Source organism: Genypterus blacodes, unplaced genomic scaffold, assembly GCF_046128005.1.
Source record: "Genypterus blacodes isolate CSIRO-AG114 ecotype Tasmania unplaced genomic scaffold, CSIRO-AGI_Gbla_v1 ptg000110l_1, whole genome shotgun sequence".
NCBI lineage: Eukaryota > Metazoa > Chordata > Actinopteri > Ophidiiformes > Ophidiidae > Genypterus > Genypterus blacodes.
The window spans coordinates 592221-614535 of record NW_027466914.1 but is presented as its reverse complement, the minus strand read 5'-3'; the positions used below and the strand labels follow the sequence as shown (position 1 = coordinate 614535).

Here is a 22315-nt window from a genome sequence, read left to right as displayed (position 1 = left end):
ATAATCACATGTGCACAATCCTTTAATTTGACATAGTCACAATTTAATTGACAATGCCAATTACTGAAGAAAAATGCTAACGAAATGAGCCTGAAAGAATTTAGATGGTTTTACTCCATGGATTGATCAAGCTGAAAATTTTTTGTAGAATGATTTATTTACAGAAGTATAAATGTCAGAGAAACCACAACTGCGTGACTAAGACTGGTTAGTCAGCTCTGTGCAATGTAGTCAGAAACATCATCCAGGCCTGTGCAGTCAGTATCCAGATACTCCAGGATCACATTACCGCCATTGAACAGAGAAGTTTCTGCATGAGCCAGCAGCGACAGCAGGGTGTCATCCATCCGCAAAACCTCACCTGTCTGAGGGTGGCATAAACGCAGCTTCTGCAAATGGCAGGAAGGAAGAGGTGAGAACAGAGACGTGTTGTACTGTTTGTGTGTATTGTGATGATCATTGAGCCTACTTCCTCTTTTACCTTGGCTGTTAGTATATTGTTATTATTCTTGAGGCTGGCCAGAGAGGCAGCATAATCCACCACTTTGCCCACACTCCACTTGGAACAGAAGAACATTGGCTGGCTGGAGGCTTTGGATTCTTTGGGAAGATACACCTGAAGATAGGTTCTCTCTGTCTAGAAAAATAAGAATTTTGAAAAATAAACATAGGCAAAATAATATTTCATAGAACATTACAGATGCTATGCACGTAACTTTGATGACACTGTAACCATCAATGCATGCTGGAAAGTGTTGTACCTGTGGTAGTCCCTTGTCTCCTGCAGCGTGCAGTTTCAGTTTCATTAATGCAACCTTAGCTGCAGTTGCACTATTCTTTGCTCCTCTGCGTCCTTTAGCTTTGGTGCCCTGCTTTGACTCTGAGAAACCACAAGAGAGGAACCCAAATGTAAACAGATGAAGTAACAGAAGTATAGTGATAAAACAGGTTTGTCCATGTGGACAGTAGAGGAACAGCCTGATAAATTATGACAACCAAGCCCACAGTCTAACAATAACACAAGACTGTAATAAACTCTTACATACCCACAATCTTTTGCACCAGCTCCTTGGTAGCTGCCATTCGAGGCTTAGGGATCTCCAGTTTCTCACACTTGTGATCATCCTGATGACGATGGCTGTAAGGTAAACGTTCTGTTTCAATTTACCTGTTCCAGTGCTTAGATAGTAATACAGATAATAAGGGTTGATGGGGAGCACAGTGCAGATCGAGACAATGCTGTCAAACTTACGCTAAACAGAAATGTTTTTCACAGTGCGGACATGTCACTGGTAACACTTCCTTTCCTCTGCAGTCTTGAAATGAGCACGGGTGGCATGTACTGCCACCAGAGGTCAGAACTTCCCTCTTCACTGGCTCCTAAAAAAAGAGGTAAACAGAAAGTACACAGCCCACACAACTGATCAGGACAGAGGATAGAAATATTAATATAGAGGAATTATAAATGTAAAGTATTTCAAGTCAGTGTCAAAAACCAGGGCCGACCTCTGAGCATGAGTGTGACTCTCTGCTTCTGTGCTCAATGCTGTAAGACAAAACAAAATGTGCATTTCAATGACAAAAACACAGTTATGGCAGGGTTTATAACATAACAAAGCATGTTCACATATATGATATATTATGTATTTCTACCCAACAGTACACTGTGTAGTTAGATGTCGCACCGGCGTGGATACAACATCAAAACAGTGCTTACATGTTTAGGTAGCAGTAATTTTAACATTCAGAGATTCTTCTGAATGCATGGAGGACTTCATTATAATAGATTGGTTGTACAAAAATTAAGTGAATGATTGAAATACTCACCAGAAAACCCCGCTGCAGAGATCACAGACAAATGGGAGAAAGTCTAACAGAAGAAAAAGGAAGATATTGTTCGTGATAACAGTTCAAGAACTACAAACAAGCTTTCTATCATATTCTAGCCTTGATAAACTAAAGTGTAGAATAAAAAATGTGGTAGATTCAGTATCTTAATAAGTAATATGATGCTACATCTGCCTCAGTGCAAACAGTGACGCTGACTCGTGAATCTGACTGTTTCACTAAAGCTAACTGCACGCAATAAGCAGCAGAACCACGTAGGCATCACACTCTAGTTAAACCAAGCTTTTGGAAAACAAAATGAAGTCCAAAAGCGCAAAGCTGCTATAGAAATAACGAAATCATGCTTAGCTGACACCCTAAGTGGACGCTAACACCGGCTAGCTCACTGCGCTAAACAGGCTGTTGGAGTGGTTTAATATTTACAAAACAGAGTAAATGTTACGCTTGATTCCTACTGACCTTTCTGATGACAGGAGTCAATCTGACAATGCTTCCCGATGTCCAATTCAGCCATTATAACTACAGATCTCCGGATGTCAACACGAACTTCGACCCCTTTCTCGTCAAGTCACGTGACTGAGTCGCGAAAGCGCCGGAGGACAAAAACACACAAATAAATACGTAATTTTGGGAAATTAGTGAGTTTGGCAAGCATCAATTGATAGCGAAATACGAATATGACTTTGCAGATTTAATGTTAACAATTAAAATCACAAGATACAGCGTATTGAATTATATATATAGTATTATGAATGTATTTTACTTATGTTTGCTTTTTATATGATATAGCCGTTCTAATTTTCTTGTTGTGTCCCTATTGTGTCCCACCCTTGCATTTAACAACCCAATTTTACTACTGTTTTGTATTACTAATATCATATAAAATTGTAGTGCAATTGCTTATTCCATCCTGTGAGGGGCAGTACCTTAATTGTCCAAAATGGCCGTAGAAGAAGAAAAAGGGTGTCAGGTTTCACTGACGTCACTAAGGTATGGGGACAGGTGTGGTGAAAGGTGCGTTCACTGGTCGCTTTGAATTGAAAGCAGAAAGTCGTTGAGCTGGTATATCCGCTCGCCTCAAACCTCCGCCCGCAGAGCTTTCGCCGTGTTGTTGTGCGGGTTGTGTTTCTACTCCGACGGACGGGCGCCATCGCTGTTTTCTTCAAAAGAAAAAACTGCCAAAATGAGCAAAATCGCCAAGCTATTCAAGGGGAGTTCCAGCTCCAGTTCGTCGAGCTCCAAACACCACCGATCACGGGGGGGCCCTTCGCCCCAGGAAGCCATTCACAAGCTCCGGGAGACCGAGGAAATGCTGACGAAGAAACAAGATTACCTGGAGAAGAAGATAGAAGAAGAGTTAATGACAGCCAAGAGACATGGCACCAAAAACAAACGGGGTATGGCTTTAGTCTGAACATCTGCATTCACTAAGTAGACCAACCGCTGTACTTTGATTTTGTCAACTAGTCATTTTTCTCGTGTAACAATTAAATAAGACTTGAATGACACATAGATAGATGGGTACGTAATTCATCCCCCAGGGGAAATTCACTAATAATGATATACAAAATATCACAGGTGTGTTAAAATGCTTACAACGCTTTTCAAGGAAGTGACCGCATTTGGACCAACAGGTCCAAATTTATGATATGCTAACCCTTGAAGTTTCCTGGTCTCCCTTCATAGTAAATGTCGTTCTGTGTATTTAGTGTAAAGTTAGTGTAAACCTTTTAAAGTGAAGTTGCTGCATTCAGAGCTTGTTGAAGCATTTCCTGCCTAAAAATAGACATTATGTAATGGGAGGAACCCAATTTGTTTTGTTGTGAATACCCACACTGTGTGTCCTCACACAAACGGCGATGGTTTTCACACTGAGGCACAAAGAAAACATCCTTGAACAATGTGTCTCTCTCCTCTTGGGCACTAGCTGCCCTGCAGGCGTTGAAGAAGAAGAAGCGATTGGAGCAGCAGCTTACCCAGATCGATGGGACCCTCTCCACCATCGAGTTTCAGCGGGAAGCGTTGGAGAACTCCCACACCAACACAGAGGTCCTGAAGAACATGGGCTATGCTGCCAATGCCATGAAGAAGGTCCACGAGAACATGTAAGAAGCAGATTAGATTATTGTTCGATTTAGATAGCAACTAAATATGAATTAATTGTTTTCCCATGATGGCTTATATCAGAAATGTTTACAATCACAGTGATACAAGACAAAGTGAAGTTTGGGACACATTTAAATTGAGCAATATGTTGATTTTTCTTGTTTTTAGGGATGTAGGAAAGATCGACGATCTATTGCAGGACATCACAGAGCAACAGGACGTGGCTCGTGAGATCAGCGATGCAATTTCCAGTCCTTTTGGTGACACATTTGATGAGGTGGAGAACCACTTTTTAATGTCCTATGCCTTTTTAATGTCCTATGATGTTTGTATTCATCATTTTACTTTACTCCTGTTGCCCAGTAATCTATTAACGGCTCTACCGGCTTGTGTTTTTGTTTTCTCAGGACGAGCTGCTGGCAGAGCTAGCTGAGTTGGAAGAGGAGGACATGGAGAACAACATGATGAGCATGGGAGGATTACCCAGCGTGCCATCCTCCAGAATGCCTTCGGCACCACAGAGTCACCGTGCATGTAAGTATAAGATACTCTGTAATCCACTGATCAAGCAAAAGTAATCACTAATGAGAATAGCTAATAACAACTAACTCTGGTTGGTGTTGTGAAACTGTTTGGATATCATTGAATGTTAATGGGCCTTCCTCTCTTCTCAGCCGCCAAGAAAAGAGTTGAAGAAGATGATGACATGCGTATGCTGGCATCGTGGGCAACTTAAGTCCACTAACGCAGACTAAAGATATGAAGAATTAATTTTATAATATGAAATATTTTTGGCAGGGAAATCATTCTTTTTTTCATCAAACACTTTTGATAGGGAAAATGTATTTGCTTCCTCCCTTTGTTCATTGATATTCTCACTTTCTGGGCTGTATTAGGGGTGGGAAATTTAGAATGAAGGAATTATTCCATTAGAATAATAGATTTTTGCTGGTACTCACTTCAAATAATCATTCTTGCAAACCTTTTTAGAATGTAATGCTCTTAACAGCCTAACGAGGACATGACCAGGACATTTTAAGACATGCAGTAGGTGTATTAATTGTATGTTATAGAGTTGTAAATAAACTAATTTTGCATGAAAATTGTAAATAAATGGCATCTTCAATACAACTTTGTGGTTTTATATGTTTATCTTACGAAGACTCATTCATTTTCACACTACTAATAATTTTCATGTTTTAAATGTAGAATATTTATGGGTCTTTGTTTTTATAACTGCCTCATCATGCAGCAGAACTGTACTTTGAAAGAATTAACCCAGACAGGATGCCCATTAAACAAATTAAGAAAACTTTACGAGGCCGCTAATTAGTTTTCATGAAATGAATATAAAGCCTGCTTGGGTGGTAAAATTCTAAATATTTTTCTCAGTGACCCATGGTAGGCTGTCCAATTTAAACGGGTTGTGGAAGCATTTTAGCAGCGTTTAATCTTAATCAATTTTACATTTAGTTTTATTTTGAAGGATTTCGTAGGAAGTGCAGCGGTTGAATTGCGGTAGATTAATACGCGAGTCAGCCATAAGGCAGGAAATCGTCCGTGGTACAAGGAGCCACCCAAAGAGGAATAGAAACTTTAAATAAATCATTAAGCTGGAAAATAAACCCAAAATGGAAGTGACGACACCCACACCGGCAGCAGGTGAGTCGTTCTAAACTGTTTCTGGCTGTGTTTTGTCATTTACCGAACAAAAACAGAGTTTACGTAAAAACAAAAAGGAGCGCTAAAGTAGCTTCCAGTCTAACCCTGCTAACCTTAAAGCTAAAAAGCGGAATGTGACACGTCTCACTGCCGGTTACGACCTTTCACTAGTATGTACACACAAAGCTGGACAATAATACCCTACACATTCAACTGACGTCACCACTTATAGTTTGTTTTAAGTACAATCTAATCTAAATTTAGCTCCGAGTTTCCTGACGGTGAAGCTGCTCGGCTGCGGTTCATCAGGGTGACGGGGGTGAACATGAAGTGATGAAAGTGTTGGATAAGAGATAAAACACAAGTATTAACTATACCCTGAGACTAATATTAAGTTAAATACATAGAGCTTATACCGCTTCGATTAAAGATAGGGGTGACGACCCTTCAAAATAAGTATGGAGTCGTAAGTAATAAGCAATACGGAAATAATGTCTGATGATGAAGATGGTAGTAAACTGCGATCTGTAAAAGTCACTTTAAACCTTCTTACGTAATCACTAACCTTTAATAGAAGTGTAACAATATAGTAACATATACTTATAAATGCTAAAACATTTTTTATATTCTATAATTGTTTTAGCAAATCTGTTATTTGGCGGACAGAGGAATTATGGCGAAAATGATCTTTTCCAGAAGTCCAGAAGATCCGTTTATAAACGAGGTGAGACATCACTTCCTGGAGCAGATACGTTTTAAATGTCTTCTTTTATTTTGTCACTAAATTCACACAACAATGAGCCTGCAGTTAGAGAGCCAGCGGGCGTCTCACTGGCTGTAATGTTGCAGCATAGGGGCTCAGATTTCTCTCTCAGTTTCAGTCAGAGCAGGCTGATGGAGCGATTCAGTGTTTTTGAGGACGGGAAGGACGGAAGAACTCGTTCAGGGTCGTTTACAGGTCAACCGCAGAGGGAGATGAAGCATTAAAGCAGTGTATTATGACTTTATGTTAGAAAAGAAATGTTAACAAAACCTTTGACTCCATTCTTCTATTTCAGTGACCACAAAGGACACACACACTGTCCCTGACTCAGAGGAGGAGGAGAAAAAGGCGGCGGCTGCGGCTCGGGTGGCCAACCATCTGCCTGAGATACGTCTGGTGGTGCTGGGCTGGAGGTGGCCGGGAAAGAGCCTGACGGGGAACACCATCCTCGGCCGAGAGGAGTTCCACCTGGAGCGAGCGGCAGAATTCTGTGTGAAGAGAGACACAGAGGTGCAGGGGCGGCAGGTGATTGTTGTGGACACGCCCGGTTGGTTCTCCAGCCAGGATACACCTCCATCCTACAAGCAGGAGCTGGTGAAAGGGGCTTCTCTGTGTCCCCCAGGCCCCCACGCCTTCCTGCTGGTCATCCCTGTGGGCATGTTCACAGACGTGGACCGCGCTCGCATCGAGGAGCACGTGAGCCTGTTTGGGGAGCGTGTGTGGAAGCATACCATCGTGGTGTTCACCTGGGCGGAGGTGCTGAGGAAAATCTCCATCGAGAGGTACATCCGCAGGGAGGGCAACGACCTGCAGTGGGTGCTGGATAAGTGCAAGCGGAGGTACTTTGTTATCAACAACTGCATGTTCGGAGAGCACCCGCAGGTGGGGCGCTTACTGGAGAGAGTGGAGAAGGTGGTAGCAGAGGAGGGGGCCCTCTACGACCCAGAGGAGGTGGAGAAGGAGAAGGAGAAGGAGAAGAAGCCCCTGGATGAGAACCAGAATCCAGCCGAGAGCAACAACAGAGAGGGGAGAGAGCTGGGGGCGCGACCCAAACAGAAGTCTGCCCAGAATCTGGCCTGAGTCACTACAGTCGGTCTGCCTTCAGTGAGTCCAACTGTGTGTGTGTGTGTGTGTGTGTGTGTGGGGGAGAGAAACAAGGCAACATTCTCCCTTTGATAATGCAGTGATGTCACATTTGTGCAACTGGCTGCTACACAATAACAATAATCATAACAATAATGAACCGCTCTGCTTAATTCTAGACGATCCAGACATCCTTGGCTGATGGGACGCTGTCCTGACGGAGCCGCCGCCTCTCGACTCTCGGGCCGAGCCGCTGAAGCTTCCTCAGACCTCAGACGATCATTCACTGAACTGTTACTGAATGTACAAAGTAGCGTGATTATTTATTTTGTAATCAGAGATTTGACCCGTGTGTTCTGACGCCACGTGCCGTCCTTGTTTGCCCCCTTTTTTCCTTCTTTCCCACAGATGAGGGAGCTTATTTAGGATGTCATTTTGGGAGGAGTTTGTAGATTTGTAATAGTTTGGGGGTTGTGGAGGGTCAGATTTTTATTCTAGTCACACCTGCACCTGTCCGGGCAGAAACGCACTAATGACTCGTCACTCGCTCGTCGATCCGTCGGGGGATTCGATTTGATTTTGATTCCTGTTTGTTGTGACCAAACTGTAAATGCTTCCCTCTTTGCTGCAGGTATGTTAATCTCCACTCTTAGAGCACTTGAGCAGTTATTGATTCTGTCTGTTGTGTGTGTGTGTGTTTGTGTGTGTTTTTTTTGCTATAAAGCAGGGATTTTGTTTCATCGCTCAGCAACAGAGGAATGAAAGGAAAGGACTTTAGGGCCGTGTGCATCTGCTAGTGTGTTAGACCGCTTAGAGAGCTCAGAGGCATCAGAGCCCACGAGCTGCTGGGTTAATATGAGGAAGGTTCAGGGTAGATTCATGTTCAGAGCCTTCAACTTCAGGGTTCATTCATTTCCATTTGTTAAAAAGTGGTCAGTTACTGGAGGCTGCTTTTTGAGTTTTTTAGAGGCAATAATGTTGAATATAAGGGCCGACTCTGTCCTTTGCCTCTGCACCTTTGTGGTTGATTGTCACATTTAAGGGCCCTTCAGTGAACGGGCAGCTGGGCCTCGTTCAGCACCTTTGTGAGGTGGTTTCAGGTGAATGGAGTCAGCTGCTCCGGACAGGCCCTCACACTCTGCGTGAGGACGGGCCGGATGTTCTTGCGTGGCTCAGTCCTCCTCTGCAGGTCGTGTTGGGACTCGGGTCTAACGTGAGCTCACAGAGCGATCCAGCTGTGGGATACAATTACAAATGTTAACCCCCAGACCACGTGATCCAATTTGTGATCATTCCAGTCTAGCAGTGCCTCATGTGGGGCATCAGAATTATGAGTGTGTGTATGTGTGTGTGTGTTTGTGGGGCCCAGTGGACAAGCAGATGCACACGGTAATTAATTAATAATCCTTTTCTTGAACGCATCCCTCAGCTGCAGAGTATGAATTAATATTGAAATTGTCCAATCAGGTCAATCAGGTATCCAGTGTGTGTATCCAGTGTGTTTGCCTGTCTAAAAGTAGGTCTCATATTACACTTGGAGGGGCCTGACACCACAAGAATGAAAATGTCAAAGACTAATGATGAAGAAGGTAGAGTGTAGATCTCACAGGTCAGGAGCTGGGAGTCCTGTTTGACTTTGACAGTGGGACAGGAAGCCAGCAGAGCTCTGAGACGCAGGACTCCTAAGTGGCCAGCTTGGAGCCGCTGCAGGGTAGGAATGCTGTAGATGTCTTTGATAGGCTTGGTGATCTTCTGAACGGGTGTGTCATGATGTATCCAATCTGCTTATTCACTCTGTTCTGCACTAAATCACCCAGCAAAATACTGACATGTTTCTTTGTGTGTTGACAGTGAAGACAAAATGTGAAACAAGAAACTGAACGTAAAGCTGTACCTCTGCTGTATACTGTATACATTTAGGGGCATTTCACAGCAAAACACTGTTAAATAAGACGTTTGAAGTTCACATAGCAACAAATATAGCTGACATAAGGTTTGGTGCCGGACCTAAAAACAGGTTTAACTGTAAGGCCACAACTCTGATATGAGTTTTCAATGCAGCATGTGACTAAAGAGGAAGTTAAGAGGAAACCAAACATGACTTATTGGGTGTGATGGGCAGGAGGCTGCAACTTCCTCCAGACTCATTTCTCTAAGTGTTGTAATGGTGATTTAAATTGGAACTCCCCCTTTGAAGTGTGTCCATATCTTCCCCCTTATGCAGCGTTTTCACTCCAGCTCATGAATCAATTTCCTGCTGAGTAATTGATGAACGCAGCAGGCTCGTCCCTCTCTCTCTCTCTCTCTCTCTCCTCAGGGCAGAGACGTGTTTTTATTTGTCCACACAAATTAGATGAGTTTGTGATCTGAATGGAATGCCTTATATTGTACAAGTGCTGCACTTTTTCTATTATATCCAAATAAATCAAATGTATATTTTGATCAACGTCTGGAGCTTCTTTGAGTGTTTTATCACATAACATCACATTTCTTTATGTGATTCGTTTTCTTCAGAAGGATTTGTGACTGAACACAAACTTGAACAGATACACCTGTTCCACCACTAGATGGCAGTAAGACATCTGCTTGGAGACATCAACTACAACTACAGTCACCTTGCCTCATCAATTATTCAGTCACATTTTATTTATATAGCACTTTTCATTCCGTGCTGCCACTCAAAGCTCTTTCCAAAAATGTTTGATTCAATGCACAATTCAGGTTCAGATATTGATTTAAAGAAGGATTAAACAATGGAGACGACAACACTTAGAGCTCGTACAGATAATCTGATTAAATATGGAATAAAAGTCTACAAGAGAAGAACAAAGACAAAGAAAGTTGAAATCGTGACACCTAAACTTAAAATGCAAACCAAATCAACTTATGTTCCACACACACACACACACACACACACACAAAGGAGCATGCAGTGATCCAGACCATGGTTTTGTTTAAACAACATGGTTTATTATTACACACACACACACACACACACACACACACACACACACACACACACAGTCATCCAGACCATGGTTTTGTTTAAACAACATGGTTTATTATTTCAAATATAATCAAAACAACAGTAGTTACAGAAATTACAGACAGCTATGGTACCGCGTGATTTGGAGTCTGGATAAGATCAGAGCAAAACAAGGTCACAGCTGGAAGAAAGTCCAGTTTACTTCCGTTTTATTGATCTCTGATGGTCACGGCTGAATCTGGAGTCACGTGGTTCAATGTATCTCACAAGTGAAGGCGTAAAGAACAGCAGTAATCTGTCCTCCAAACACCACCATGCTGCTGTTTGTCTCCTAAAAGAACACCAGAAAGTGGAGGGAAAGCAATTAAATCCAGTGAAGCAAAGTGAAGACTTCTGTCTCTAAGATCGAACTGGTTTAAAACACACACACACACACACAGATATCCCACTGATGGACACTTGTTCTGTCTACTGCGCTCATGAAAACACTTGCAGTTTCAGGTGGCAACAAACAACGAGCAGACGCCAGAAACCAACACGAGCACGAAACGGATCTGTGTTGAGCTAATGGGGTGCTAGTTTGGTATTAGAGTACTTGTGTGTTTGTGTGTGTGTCAGAATGCAGTCGTTTGGGTAAAACATGTCATTTAAAATCCAATGTCAGATTTATACGACAATATTGTACATTTGTTCATTTTAGCCCATAAATCTGAAACACGAAGTAAAGTACGACAACTATAACTAAGATGCAGTGATGATTAAGTACTTGAGTAAAAGTACAGATAATCTCTTTCAAAAACGACTCAGTTTCAGAGACATTTGCCTATAAGAGAAAATACACAACCAAAACATTTCATGTTAATTGTACTTAAGTACACTTATTATCCAGAAAACACTTTTGATACTTCAGTGTACGATGTCAAAGAGTTCTGCTGTGGCGCTGTGACTTTCTTGTAGTAACATTATCATTTTGTTGTGGAAATATTCTGACTTTCCTCAAAAAATTACTGCTTTTTCTTGTAAACTGTTTATCAATTACTTAAACCGGGTCCCCAAATACTGTATTTGAAAAAAGTATTGGAGTACCGTTCAGTATATATCTTAAAAGTACCAATACTCCAACAAAGTAAGAATTCTCCCAAAACATACTCGAGTACTGCAGTGAAGTACGTTTAGATAGAAAGAGTGCCGAGTCATGGAAAGCAGAGTGAGTGGGGAAGTCTGAGGTAAACATTGGAACATGAACCGAAACTGATTAGTCTTTGGTCTGGATGTGATGGAAGGATCCGGATGGTCGTCCCGTGTCAGACTGAACTGGGTGTCATATTGCACGTTTTATTTTTCAGTAGAACGCTGAGTCGACAATCATTGGTGTAAATATGGGTTTGTGTTTTCGTCTGAAGTGACATTTAACAGCAGAAATCAGTTTAAGGATTTGCCTGTGACAGCAATGATTAGATCAATATTCACATTTAAGTAAAAAAACAAAAGTAGAGAAAAAGGCCACTCATAAGAAACAAAGGGTTTTCAGTACTACATAGATTTGCCATGACTTTACCTGAATCTGCAAATGTTTTGGCCTCCGTATATATACGTATATACACACATTATTGTTTTAGGTATGGACGAGCCCATTAAAAACGGTGTTACCATGGAGACAAACACTGGAAAATCAAGGAAAAACTCCAACCAGGCCAGTGTGAGCCAGCTCATACATATGCACCCGTACAGCAGGTGGAACCTCCCATCGTAAACTGGAAACCACTCACACACACGAGCACAAACACACACACGCGCACACACACACACGCGCACACACACACACACACTCACTCACTCATACACACACACACTCACACACATGTTAGAAAATACACCAGCGTACACACTCACAAGCGCCTGTCTTGCAGTTTTGCATTAGTACCACGTGTCAAAATAAATGAAATATAAAAAAAATAAAGAGAAAAAGAAACGTGTGCGTGGAAGAAAATTGTGCAAAATCTAGACGGGGACAAAAGAACTGAACGGTATTGGAAATCAATTGAACGATCAATCAATCAAAAGAATATAAATGATAGAAGAGCGAGCCCGTCACCTATTAAGAACACACACACACCAGGCCCCAACGCCACACACACACTAAATGATCAGTTGCGTGAGACTTTAAGAGGCCCCTCCCCCCTCCCCCCCTCTCCCACACTATCGATTGCGTCACATCCCCCCCCGCAGAGACGATGGAGAGGAAAGAAAAAAGGGAAACGAGCGAAAAACCTGATGGATATACGAAGGCCTTTACTGCGTCGCCACGACGACCGTAAGTGGAAATCTCTCTCTTCACTGTATTGTTTCTGAAAATATAGATTGTATATTGTAGTTCCCCCTGCCCCCCCCCTTCCCCCCAACACACACCAGCTTCAGGCAGCCTCACACACTCCTAAATTATACCAAATCCAAAAAAATGACGTAGGCGATGATGTCAACGCCCCCTCCCCCCATAAAAAGGTCAGTCTCTTGCCAGCAGGAGTTTAAGACGACGGGCTGGTCTGGATTCAGTTCTTCTTCCTCTTCTTCGCCCTCCAGTGTCGCTAAAGCGCTCGGTTCCCCCGTGAAAAAGTATTTTCCAGTCTCTCTCCCGTCGGTTTCCTGGAATGTCGGCATTTCCCGGGTTGAGTCACCCCCCTTCCCCCCCCACCCCCCCCACCCCCACCCCCGAGTGTGGGTGCGAGGAGAGGAAGAGGAGGAGGAGGAAGAGGAGGAGGACACGGACGCCCCCTCCTCCCTCAGCACTGCTCCGACTCGATGAAGCCCTCCTTCTCCTGGCCCACCGGCTCCACCTCTGCGTAGGCTGGGTGGCCCGAGCCCCGGCGGAACTTCATGGCCGGCCACCTGCTGGGGCGTCTCTGCAGGGAGGGGGGATCGAGTGTAGAGGAATGTTTAGTAGATACACACTCACACACACACGCTTAGATAATGATCTTCAATAGGTTGAATTCTGGCCCTGACACATAAGGATGCATGTTGTCGTATAATTACAGGGTCCTCTGACAAGCTCAGAACTTATCAATCAACCCCCTGTCAAACCTCTGTCTCAAAAACAAATCTGCATTCCTTCGAGTGACTTTGTTCAAACTGTGCAGACTCTGTACCTGTTCTTATCCTGGAGGTCATGCAGGTCATAAAGTGTCACTCTAACAAACGGACCCTCAACAACATGGAGGCCTTATGTTTAACAACACTAAACTATCTTCAGCTTGGCCCACCTCGATGAGGAAGAGGCTGGCTGCGGACGTGGGGTGGTGGTAGATGTAAACAGTGACCAGCACACCGACGATCATGACCAGCATCACCATGAGGATGCCCAGGATGAGGCCCGTGTGCAGAGGGTGAGCGCCTGTCGCCCTCTCAGCCGTGCTGTCTGCTGGCACTGCTGAGAAACAAACAGAACAAATCCAGTTTAGACCTTTTTGTTTTGATCTTTGGGTGGATAGACATTTTAATGGCAGTTCCTCTGTTGGCCAGTAGGGGGCACTCTTCATTCATAAGTACCCACTTCTCTCACATCTACCATTTGCTTCTAAGTCAACACAGATGTGCTGATTTTTTATATTTCTATTTAATGAGCTGATGAGGTTTTAAAGATGATTTTCACACATATTAGGACTTTTTCTTTGGCTTCTTTGGGAGTAAATTCCCAGGATGTAGTTTGCTCTTTAGTGAAGGTGATGTTGGCTCTGTTGCACGACTCCTCTACAGCCTGATTAGGTATTCATCTGCAGCTCTCCTCCCCCACAAACTCGGATGGGACTAAATCCCCCGCCAAGGTGAGCAGCACAGGGTCCCAGTGTGGAGGAGGAGGAGCCCGGCTCAGAGTCGTGGAGAGCCTGGGAAACACAGCCACAGATTGATCTATTTATCACACAATGGCCCTTAGAAGTCTTCATTCAGCGATGGAGGATCTGTCTTGGGACCACAAACTCAGCAGGTGGATTTGATCCTTCCTCTTCATGATCTGCTGAAAATCTCGCTTTTCTTCGTATGCAAATTTGAGTAAAATCTGGCTACAGGAAGAAGAAGGAAATAAATAGTATTGTAAGAGTTTGTGCATCCTCATAGTAGGGGGAGAACTAACGGCGTGATTATGAAGGAGCAGCATGTGTGTTGGCCTCGGAGACTCTCTACAGACTTACAGCAGGTCTAGAGCTGTAGATTTCATCCCCACCTCTCTCTAAACCCTCTCTCCCCGGGGCTCCTCCCCTCTTTAATTAGCAGCCATCCTTGCCGCCGCCGCCGCCGTGCTCCTCAGCCAAGCGGTCCTCTGCTCTGGCTCGCTGCCTTATTGATTTCCAGCCCATAGAGCAACTGGCTGGTTCACAGCTCTGATCAAACCTGTCCAGTGTGTGTGTGTGTGTGTACGAGGCGGCGGCGGTGGCGGCGGAGGCTGTGAAGTGTGGAGGGCAAAGCTCCCACATGCAGGAGGAGGATGTGACCCAGGTTTTACCGCTTGGAGAACAACAGCCGAGCCAGGTAGACTTCACAAACTTAAAGTATAATTTCTATAAAACCGAATGTGGTAAAAACAACACACTCTCTGCAGGAGTTCATCAATCTTTAGGGGGTTACTCAGGATCGGCAAATGAACTGACATTGGTCGGCCATTACCTTTGTCCTCATGACTGCCAGAACCCGAGGAGACTCAGTAAACACTAATGGACGGCAATAAAATACATTAGAAGCAACGGGCAGAGAGAAACCCGGCCAAGCTTCTTTTTTAGCTGCACATCAGCGTCAGACGAGCCATTCTCTCCTTCGGCTAATGGCTCTTAGGATCCAACAACACAAACCTGCTCTAATTTAGCCCGCCAGGTTCTAAACAGGCTGATAATTCACCGGCTTCTTAAATGGGCGATGAAGAGCGAGAGCGGTCGCTACTCTCGCTCGAGGGAATGGTCCCCACAGCTGTTGGGCAGTGAAAGGTCAGAGGTCACAGAGGTGCCAGTGGCTGATATGACAGCCGAGCAGGTGGCAGAGAGGTTTTTTACGTTTGTATTCATTTTCTGTTATAGTATGTGATGATGACGTAATGGAGGTTTTCTGACTGTGGTGAATCTCAGTGACGCTCTTAATTATTTGTCATTAGTCGCCACAATATTGCTTCAGAATCAACATGGAAACGATATCCACTCAGAGTTTTAAATAACTTAGAGGTTTAATGCACCAACCAGATAATAAAAGCCTCCATTATGTGGGTGAGAGGAGAAGAGGAGATTCATTTTCTATTTTATTGTTGTTATATGTAATCTATTTTCCATAAGACGTCTTCTGTAGCTGCAGATTTGTTCAGGCTGGATGATTATCAAAGACTTCCACTGTGTGTGTGTGTGGGTGTGTGAAGGTTTGGAGAGAACCTTCAGGCACCTAAACATACACACACACACACCCACACACATACTGACCATTAAAGAGTAACAGAGACTTTAAGCAAATAGAGAGAAAAAAAGTTCCGTTCTGATTCTGACCGATATGAAAATCTCACGTCTCATTTTATGGAAAATCCAATAGCTCCATCACACACACACGCACACACAGCAGTGATCTACAGTTCTGGAGCTTTGACAGACACACAGCCCCCCCACCCCCCTGCTCTCCCACACATCCATCCACACACACTTGACTGATTACTGCGAGCTGAGGACGGACAGGCCGGCGTTTCATTCATCCGGCCGCTGGATGAGGTTCATCACGCGGCTCGTGTCCTCCAAAAAGCTCCAAAAGTAATTTGGGACTAATATGTACCACAGACAGAAAGGCGGCAGCAGCCATGGCAACGACGCTTATTGAACAGAAGACCTACCTCCGTTGTCTCTCAGATGCAGCGCGATCTTAGTGTCATCTGTGAAAAGAGCAGAAAGAAAACGAATCTATGAAATGTTAACAAGAAACATTTCTCTTTGTAGTTTCCTTTTTTGGGAAGCGTTGCCAAAACAAACAAATCCCCAAAACAAGGACAATATTCAGTTCATTAGTGGACCTTCTGGCTTTCATCATGGAATTTACAACACTTAAAGACTCTATTAAAAATGTATGTGTTGAATATAATGACTCCTCATGCATAATTCACCAAGCAGAGGCAGCCAGAGGTTAAATATACGTGTGAAATATGGAAATGTGGCATGACCCACTTCTCCAGGAGGGGGAGCAGGCAGTAACACATGGCATAGGATGCAAACTGCACACACACACACACACACACACACACATATATAGACACACATAGAGGAATAAGAGAAGTGAATGCAGTTTGGTTCCTGGACAGATTCCAGTTACGACATCATGCATTTATAATTTTGTGACAATTGACCCAAAACACTTCATTTGATTGAGAGGGGACAGACAGAAACGTTCTCCGCTTCTTCTCCTTCAGGGGACACCAGCACGTGCATTGGTGGTGGCTGTCTAACTTGACCTTTGACCCCTGCAGCTGAATAGACAAGCAAGAGCCGGGAGGGGAAACTGATCCGCCGTATGTGTCAGACAGTCAGAGGACTTCACAGCCTCAGCTACAAAACAAATACCACAGGGCGACCTCTTGACCTCCTTTGATATAAACACACACGCACACACACACTTTTTATCTGTGTTCTCATGTCTGCTCGCCTGCACTCCGGCTTTGAGTTGTAGTGTCGCTGTCACAGCTGGACACTTTTCACACTCCTCCCTGAAATCACAGCGGTTCAGAGAGAGAGAGAGAGAGAGAGAGAGAGAGAGAGAGAGAGAGAGAGAGAGAGAGAGAGAGAGAGAGAGAGAGAGAGACAGACGGAGAGAAAGAGAGAGAGAGAGAGATAGGAAGCGAGAGAGAGAGAGATGGAGACATAGATGGGGAGAGAGAGAGAGAGAGTCCATTTGAACTCAACCCTACAAAATTGATGAATGAGGGAACAATGGAGGAAAGGTCGGCCCGCTGCCTCGGTTTGAGATGGAAAACACAATAAGCAATAACTCAGGGCTGAAAGCAGAAAGCTGGAGAGCATTTCAGAGGTGAAAATCTGTCTAAACGAGCTCAGGACTGATCAACTCTTCTCTACACCACCATCAATGCTCCAGTCCCCTTTATCATCTCTGCACTGATCTCAGACTCCCGCCTGCATCGTCCCCAGGCTCTCCACCGCTCCCTGGACTCCACCTTGTCCTTTTAACAACATGAAAGTCTCTCCAGCAGCTCTGTGATGTATTTGTGGCCCTGTATACATGTCATCATGTCACAACACACTGTGAGGTACATCCCATCTCTATCACGGGGAGTGGACCCCTGAGATGATTGGTTGTCCATTAGCCTGGTGAGTTGTGCGCTCAGTGTGTATCCACTCTAAACTAAAAGCCGTATCTGCAGATTCTATTCCGGCGGCGTATACGAGCCTCTTATCATCTTTGACTAAGCGCCACGCTAATACTGCTGCGTCTGAGCGGATTCATATGAACGAGCTGTTTACTCAGACCGATTGACCTGCAGCCATAAAAAGGAAAATCATCTGAAATCTTGGCAGAGTGGATTTTTGCCACCTTGTAACTTTTGCATCTCTGGAGAGGAGAAATAAGAAACGCAGGTAAACACTTCAGAGGGCACCTTCAAGGTTTCCCCAGCGTCAGCAGAAGGATCCCGTCTGCTCCTTTTTGTTCCATAACAAGGAGGCGATGCAGCAGGAGGACTTCCCATTCATCGGTAGAGCGCCACCATGTGGACTTTTGCTGGTGTGCAGCAGACGCCAAACAATTTCCCTAAAGGTTTCTTCTCTCATGATTTTTAGTCAAATTGGAGTTAAATCCTGAGTGTAGATGAGATTTTAAAGTATTCAACAAGGATCCCAGCTGTCACTCAATGTTAACTTTCCTATATTTTGGCAGATTTGTCTTCTCACTTGCTCTACAGATATCCATCAACTCCTATCGTGTGTGTGTGTTAAAGTTGGAGAAGACGCTTCCACACAGTCAAAGTGGAAAGTTTGCATTTTCAAATGTCAGAACAAAAATCACATTTATAAAGATTTATTTGGTTTTACAGCCATATTGAGTGCTTAATCAATAAGGTTACTGCAGAGATTGTTTATAGCTGACAGGGTTACAAATGTTTCTCTGTGACCAAACTGTATAATGTCAGTGTAGCTATAACTTTGTAAAGAGTTCACCACGGATGATTTGTCTTTGCTCTAAAGAGCCTCAGCTCCGGGGCTCCACACGCTCCAAAAATCCCCTTCTACTGTAAAACGAGACAGCAGAGAGGAGCGAACCTCAGACAGCCTCCGTATCTGGATCAGATCTAGCAAAATTCCATTCAGCTCCATAATGGCTGCAGAGTCACTTTCCATTTACTCTGACGAAAGCCGGCGCCTAATCTAACACAGGATATTAAGAGAGAAAGGCCCTGTGCATCTTCAGGAGGAAATACTGGAGGTTAATTAAAGCGAAAGGTCTGACGATTAAAAAGAACTAGCAGGAGAATCATTTCAGTATATCAGAGGAGCCTAAACATGTCGTATGAAAGACTGATGGGGAATCAGAGCTAAAGCAGACGTGAGGTTTGTTCTGTGCGTGCTAAAGTTTGTCCTCGTTCAGTCTTGTGTTGTTTATACGTCGGTGCAAACACAGCTGCTGCTCTGCGCCTCGCCGCCTGCCATCTGGGATGAATTCTTCTTTTAAGCTTAAGTGGAGAGTGAGGCATTTAAGCACGCTGCAAAACTCAAAAAAGTGTCTGGTGTAGTGTGTGTTGTAAAGACAAAGAGCAGCTCCTGCAAACGCTCTTCGTCTAACATCCTGCCAGAGCGCCAGAGCGGCCGTCAGCCACTCAGCGCTCCCTCACATGGCGCTCCTTTCGTGGCCCGATGCCGGTGTGCGTGTCCTACCTTCGGTGGGGGCGGTGGTGGGAGGGTGGGCGGTGGAGGACGAGTCCCCGCCGTCGGTGGGCTCCTTGCCCCTGGACGTTGTCTTGGCGACGACTGTTGTGGTGAAGGGATAAAGGTTTGTCGTGTCGATGACGTCGCACAGTTTGTCCTTGGTCTGAGAGGGCGAGGGAGAGGAGGAATTTGGTTAATGTGTGAGTGCAATATTTCAAGAGGAGGATAATGTGTGTGTGTATGTGTTTGTGTATGTGCGAGTGTGTGTGTGTGTGTGGTAGATGCACAGGGAGGATATATAGGAGGGTTCTCCCTGCATACTGCAATAAAACACATTCATCATCCAGGCAGCTACACACCACAGCCAGTATATTACACACACACACACACACACACACACACACACACACACACACACACACACACACACACACACACACACACACACACACACACACACACACACACACACACACACACACACACACACACACACACACACACACACACACACACACAGGAAACTCAAACATATTCAGCACCTCACACACACTCTGATTATCACATCACTTTATAGCGATACTGAATCGCCTGCGTATCCCTTTAAGAGCCTCTGTTGTCATGGTGACCTCTCACCTCGTCTGGACAGCTGTTATCCACCCAGTCCTGTCGATGGCGATCAAAGCCACTGGAACATCTGAGGACAATGACACAAAGCACGGGCAGAACATTAAGCCGGATCTAAATCATCTATGGATCTATACGTTATTGATATAGCTATAGATCTGATATTGATTGTTTAGCCCATAAAGCATCAAAGGACTGCCCTAGAAAGATTTCTAAAGATTCTCAAAATATGATCCACTTTTCCCTTTAAAAGAAAAACTCGCCAAACTTCAAAATCAGTCAAGGTTAAAGACAAACAAACACAGTTGCTTCCATGTGGGCGTCTCACTCACAGCTCGGTCGGCTAATCTGAACGCAGCACGCACGTTAACACTGTGTCTTCTACCCAGAATGCCGCTGGGCGCTGTGCAGACAGGCTAACATCTGCCCCCCCCCCCCCCCGTCTGGAGTCTGCATCCTCCCAGAGTGAGCGGGGAGATGCAGGATTTACGAGGGGGAAGTTCAGTGGGTCACCTGGGTGTGGGGGTGTTGGAGCAAACACAGACCTCTAATAACTTTCAAAGGGAGTGTGTTATCAAGAGGGGGGGGGGCACCTAACTAATCCTCCGTGCTGTAAATGAATCATCAATCATAACTCGCCCACTGGTGACCCCGCCACTCTCCCATCACTCCTCTCTGTCTGGGTCTGTGTGCCTCACGCTGCTTTCACTTGGTTTTGAAGCTGGAGATCCTGCAGAAAGTCTCCCATAGCTCCGCCTCCAGCCGGGTCACAAGGCTGAAACACTGTCCAGAAGAAGAATGAGTCCAGTAGAGTCCAGCAGGGCCGGTTTCTCCAGTGAGGCTATTGTTATGCTAACAGCTCTATGTTCATCTTTCTACCTCTTTAATCATCCCATTTCTTTTATTCCCCCTAAAAATTCAGCTTCAGCTCTGTGATCAGGCGAAACGGTTAATCCCCCCCCCCCCCCCCCCCCTGCTTCCCCCTCAGACACAGACGACCCAGAGCGAATCTGCTCCGTCTCGCTCCTGTGGGAAGCTCTTGTTTTTGTTTCTTCTCCGTGGCATCCGGCTAAATTAGCTGCCATCAAACACACTGAGCTACAGTGCTCTTAATTAGAAAAATGGACTGAGGCGCCTCATTTGAATATAAATGAACCCACGAGGGAGAACATTTGTGCTCGGGATTCGTCTCTCTGCACTGTTTGGCAGGAGAGAGATGGAGTTTCATTCCTGGCGCTCCGGTTGCTCCAGATTCCATCTAAAATTCATAGAAGTCAAAGCATTCGATTAACTTTGCACCGTCATGGCAGCTCAGCACGCTTAGACGAAGATGAGGCAGCGACTGCATAATGTTCCTCACTCAGTGTTTCCTTCAAATATAAACTGGAGGGGCCCTCAACAGAGCCCATACCTCCGCCAAGGCCAAACAATCCCAAAACATACTGAATGACAAAGCTATATGTGATCATTGGTGCCTTGATCAGCTCCGGAATCAAACGAGTTCTTCCACGGATGATTCCCAACCTGCCCACCAAGCTTCAGTAAAGTCGGTTCTTCATCAAACCAAACCATCACAGATGTCAACATAACCTCTCAGGCCAAGGTAAATATGATTTCTTAAGAAACCAGGAGACTTAAACTTATTACAACTCAGTATTTGCTGCTTGACCATCATTCATTTTCAACTGGCTGCGTTTTGATGCACACCAGATGTGGATTAGAGAGCAAATCCCTGCATTTCCTCCTGCACTGGAAGTTACGGTCCAGCAGGAGTACTTTATTAACCCAGACACACACACACACACACACACACACGCACACACACACACAAGGTGACTCAGCTCAGACATTTGGACGCTCTCACCTTCCCACTGCAACGCTGTAAGATGTTAATTACCTCTTCATTATTAGTCGTTTTCTTAAAACGTTGGCGCCTTTCATCCGAGGCCGTTGTGCTATTTTAATTAGCGCGCCTTTAAATTTTCGGCCTTGAGACACGCAGCCGAACAACCAGATAGAGTTCCAATTACAGTGTGACACAATGAGATGAGTGCTGAAGGCGTCGGGCGTCTCGAGGAAACACCAGTCGCACATTACTCAGGTCCGCTCACAGAGCAACCAGCCAGTCCACAAGAACAGAGCGGCAGATTCATATTTGACGAGTCAGGAATTCAAAATGGACGAGGGCCGCTCCCGAGTGAGCCGAGCGAACACGACCTGACATCATCTTCAGCAGATTTCCAAGCCGGTAAACATTCATAAATAAACGATGTAACGATAACAGAGGTGTGCCGGCATTCCTTTAATATTCACTCCCGTCTTCAAACTTTCCCATCCGACTCAAACGAAACCCCG

General features: G+C 44.7%; 4 protein-coding genes across 6 annotated transcripts in view; 2 read left to right on the top strand and 2 right to left on the bottom strand.

Moving 5' to 3' along the window:
• Positions 1–132: 132 nt before the first annotated feature.
• On the bottom strand, positions 133–2440 carry zfand1 (zinc finger, AN1-type domain 1). Its single transcript, XM_076161139.1, has 8 exons — positions 2308–2440; positions 1828–1870; positions 1507–1546; positions 1253–1380; positions 1047–1138; positions 762–880; positions 482–637; positions 133–389 (listed from the first exon to the last, which is right to left on the bottom strand). The coding sequence occupies exons 1-8, from the start codon at positions 2360–2362 to the stop codon at positions 213–215; spliced, it is 810 nt and encodes a 269-aa protein (XP_076017254.1). The 5' UTR covers positions 2363–2440; the 3' UTR covers positions 133–212.
• Positions 2441–2839: 399 nt separating this feature from the next.
• chmp4c (charged multivesicular body protein 4C) lies at positions 2840–5085 on the top strand. Its single transcript, XM_076161140.1, has 5 exons — positions 2840–3245; positions 3776–3953; positions 4123–4231; positions 4362–4488; positions 4629–5085. The coding sequence occupies exons 1-5, from the start codon at positions 3032–3034 to the stop codon at positions 4688–4690; spliced, it is 690 nt and encodes a 229-aa protein (XP_076017255.1). The 5' UTR covers positions 2840–3031; the 3' UTR covers positions 4691–5085.
• A 404-nt stretch (positions 5086–5489) lies between these two features.
• gimap4 (GTPase IMAP family member 4) lies at positions 5490–9904 on the top strand. 2 transcript variants are annotated; one of them, XM_076161107.1, is made up of 4 exons: positions 5490–5616; positions 6260–6340; positions 6675–7483; positions 7642–9904. In XM_076161107.1, exons 1-3 carry the CDS (start codon positions 5586–5588, stop codon positions 7457–7459), a joined length of 897 nt encoding a protein of 298 aa, XP_076017222.1. In that variant the 5' UTR covers positions 5490–5585; the 3' UTR covers positions 7460–7483; positions 7642–9904. The 2 variants fall into 2 exon arrangements, with proteins under 2 accessions (XP_076017222.1, XP_076017223.1); XM_076161108.1 differs by lacking the exon at positions 6260–6340.
• Positions 9905–13147: 3243 nt separating this feature from the next.
• Positions 13148–22315, bottom strand: part of plxdc2b (plexin domain containing 2b) — a 55204-nt gene continuing 46036 nt past the window's right edge. The window contains exons 10-14 of one of the 2 annotated variants that reach the window (XM_076161084.1): positions 19970–20030; positions 19343–19496; positions 16300–16338; positions 13709–13872; positions 13148–13348 (exon numbers count right to left, since the gene is read on the bottom strand). In XM_076161084.1, the coding sequence (XP_076017199.1) occupies positions 13229–13348; positions 13709–13872; positions 16300–16338; positions 19343–19496; positions 19970–20030 (538 nt within the window). In that variant the 3' untranslated portion in view covers positions 13148–13228. Of the gene's footprint in view, positions 13349–13708; positions 13876–16299; positions 16339–19342; positions 19497–19969; positions 20031–22315 lie in introns of both variants that reach the window. The other variant, XM_076161083.1, reaches the window with a different exon arrangement.

What these genes read in the sequence shown, in the direction of transcription:
- zfand1 (XM_076161139.1), bottom strand. Translation starts at nt 2,362, where the DNA reads ATGGCTGAATTGGACATCGGGAAGCATTGTCAGATTGACTCCTGTCAT. An exon ending in TGACTCCTGTCATCAGAAAG is followed by an intron (nt 1,871 to 2,307) that starts GTCAGTAGGAAT and finishes TTCTTCTGTTAG; the next exon opens with ACTTTCTCCCATTTGTCTGT. An exon ending in GCTGGTGCAAAAGATTGTGG is followed by an intron (nt 881 to 1,046) that starts GTATGTAAGAGT and finishes GTGGTTTCTCAG; the next exon opens with AGTCAAAGCAGGGCACCAAA.
- chmp4c (XM_076161140.1), top strand. Translation starts at nt 3,032, where the DNA reads ATGAGCAAAATCGCCAAGCTATTCAAGGGGAGTTCCAGCTCCAGTTCG. An exon ending in TGGCACCAAAAACAAACGGG is followed by an intron (nt 3,246 to 3,775) that starts GTATGGCTTTAG and finishes CTTGGGCACTAG; the next exon opens with CTGCCCTGCAGGCGTTGAAG. An exon ending in AAGAAGGTCCACGAGAACAT is followed by an intron (nt 3,954 to 4,122) that starts GTAAGAAGCAGA and finishes TCTTGTTTTTAG; the next exon opens with GGATGTAGGAAAGATCGACG.
- gimap4 (XM_076161107.1), top strand. Translation starts at nt 5,586, where the DNA reads ATGGAAGTGACGACACCCACACCGGCAGCAG. An exon ending in GACACCCACACCGGCAGCAG is followed by an intron (nt 5,617 to 6,259) that starts GTGAGTCGTTCT and finishes TAATTGTTTTAG; the next exon opens with CAAATCTGTTATTTGGCGGA. An exon ending in AAGATCCGTTTATAAACGAG is followed by an intron (nt 6,341 to 6,674) that starts GTGAGACATCAC and finishes CTTCTATTTCAG; the next exon opens with TGACCACAAAGGACACACAC.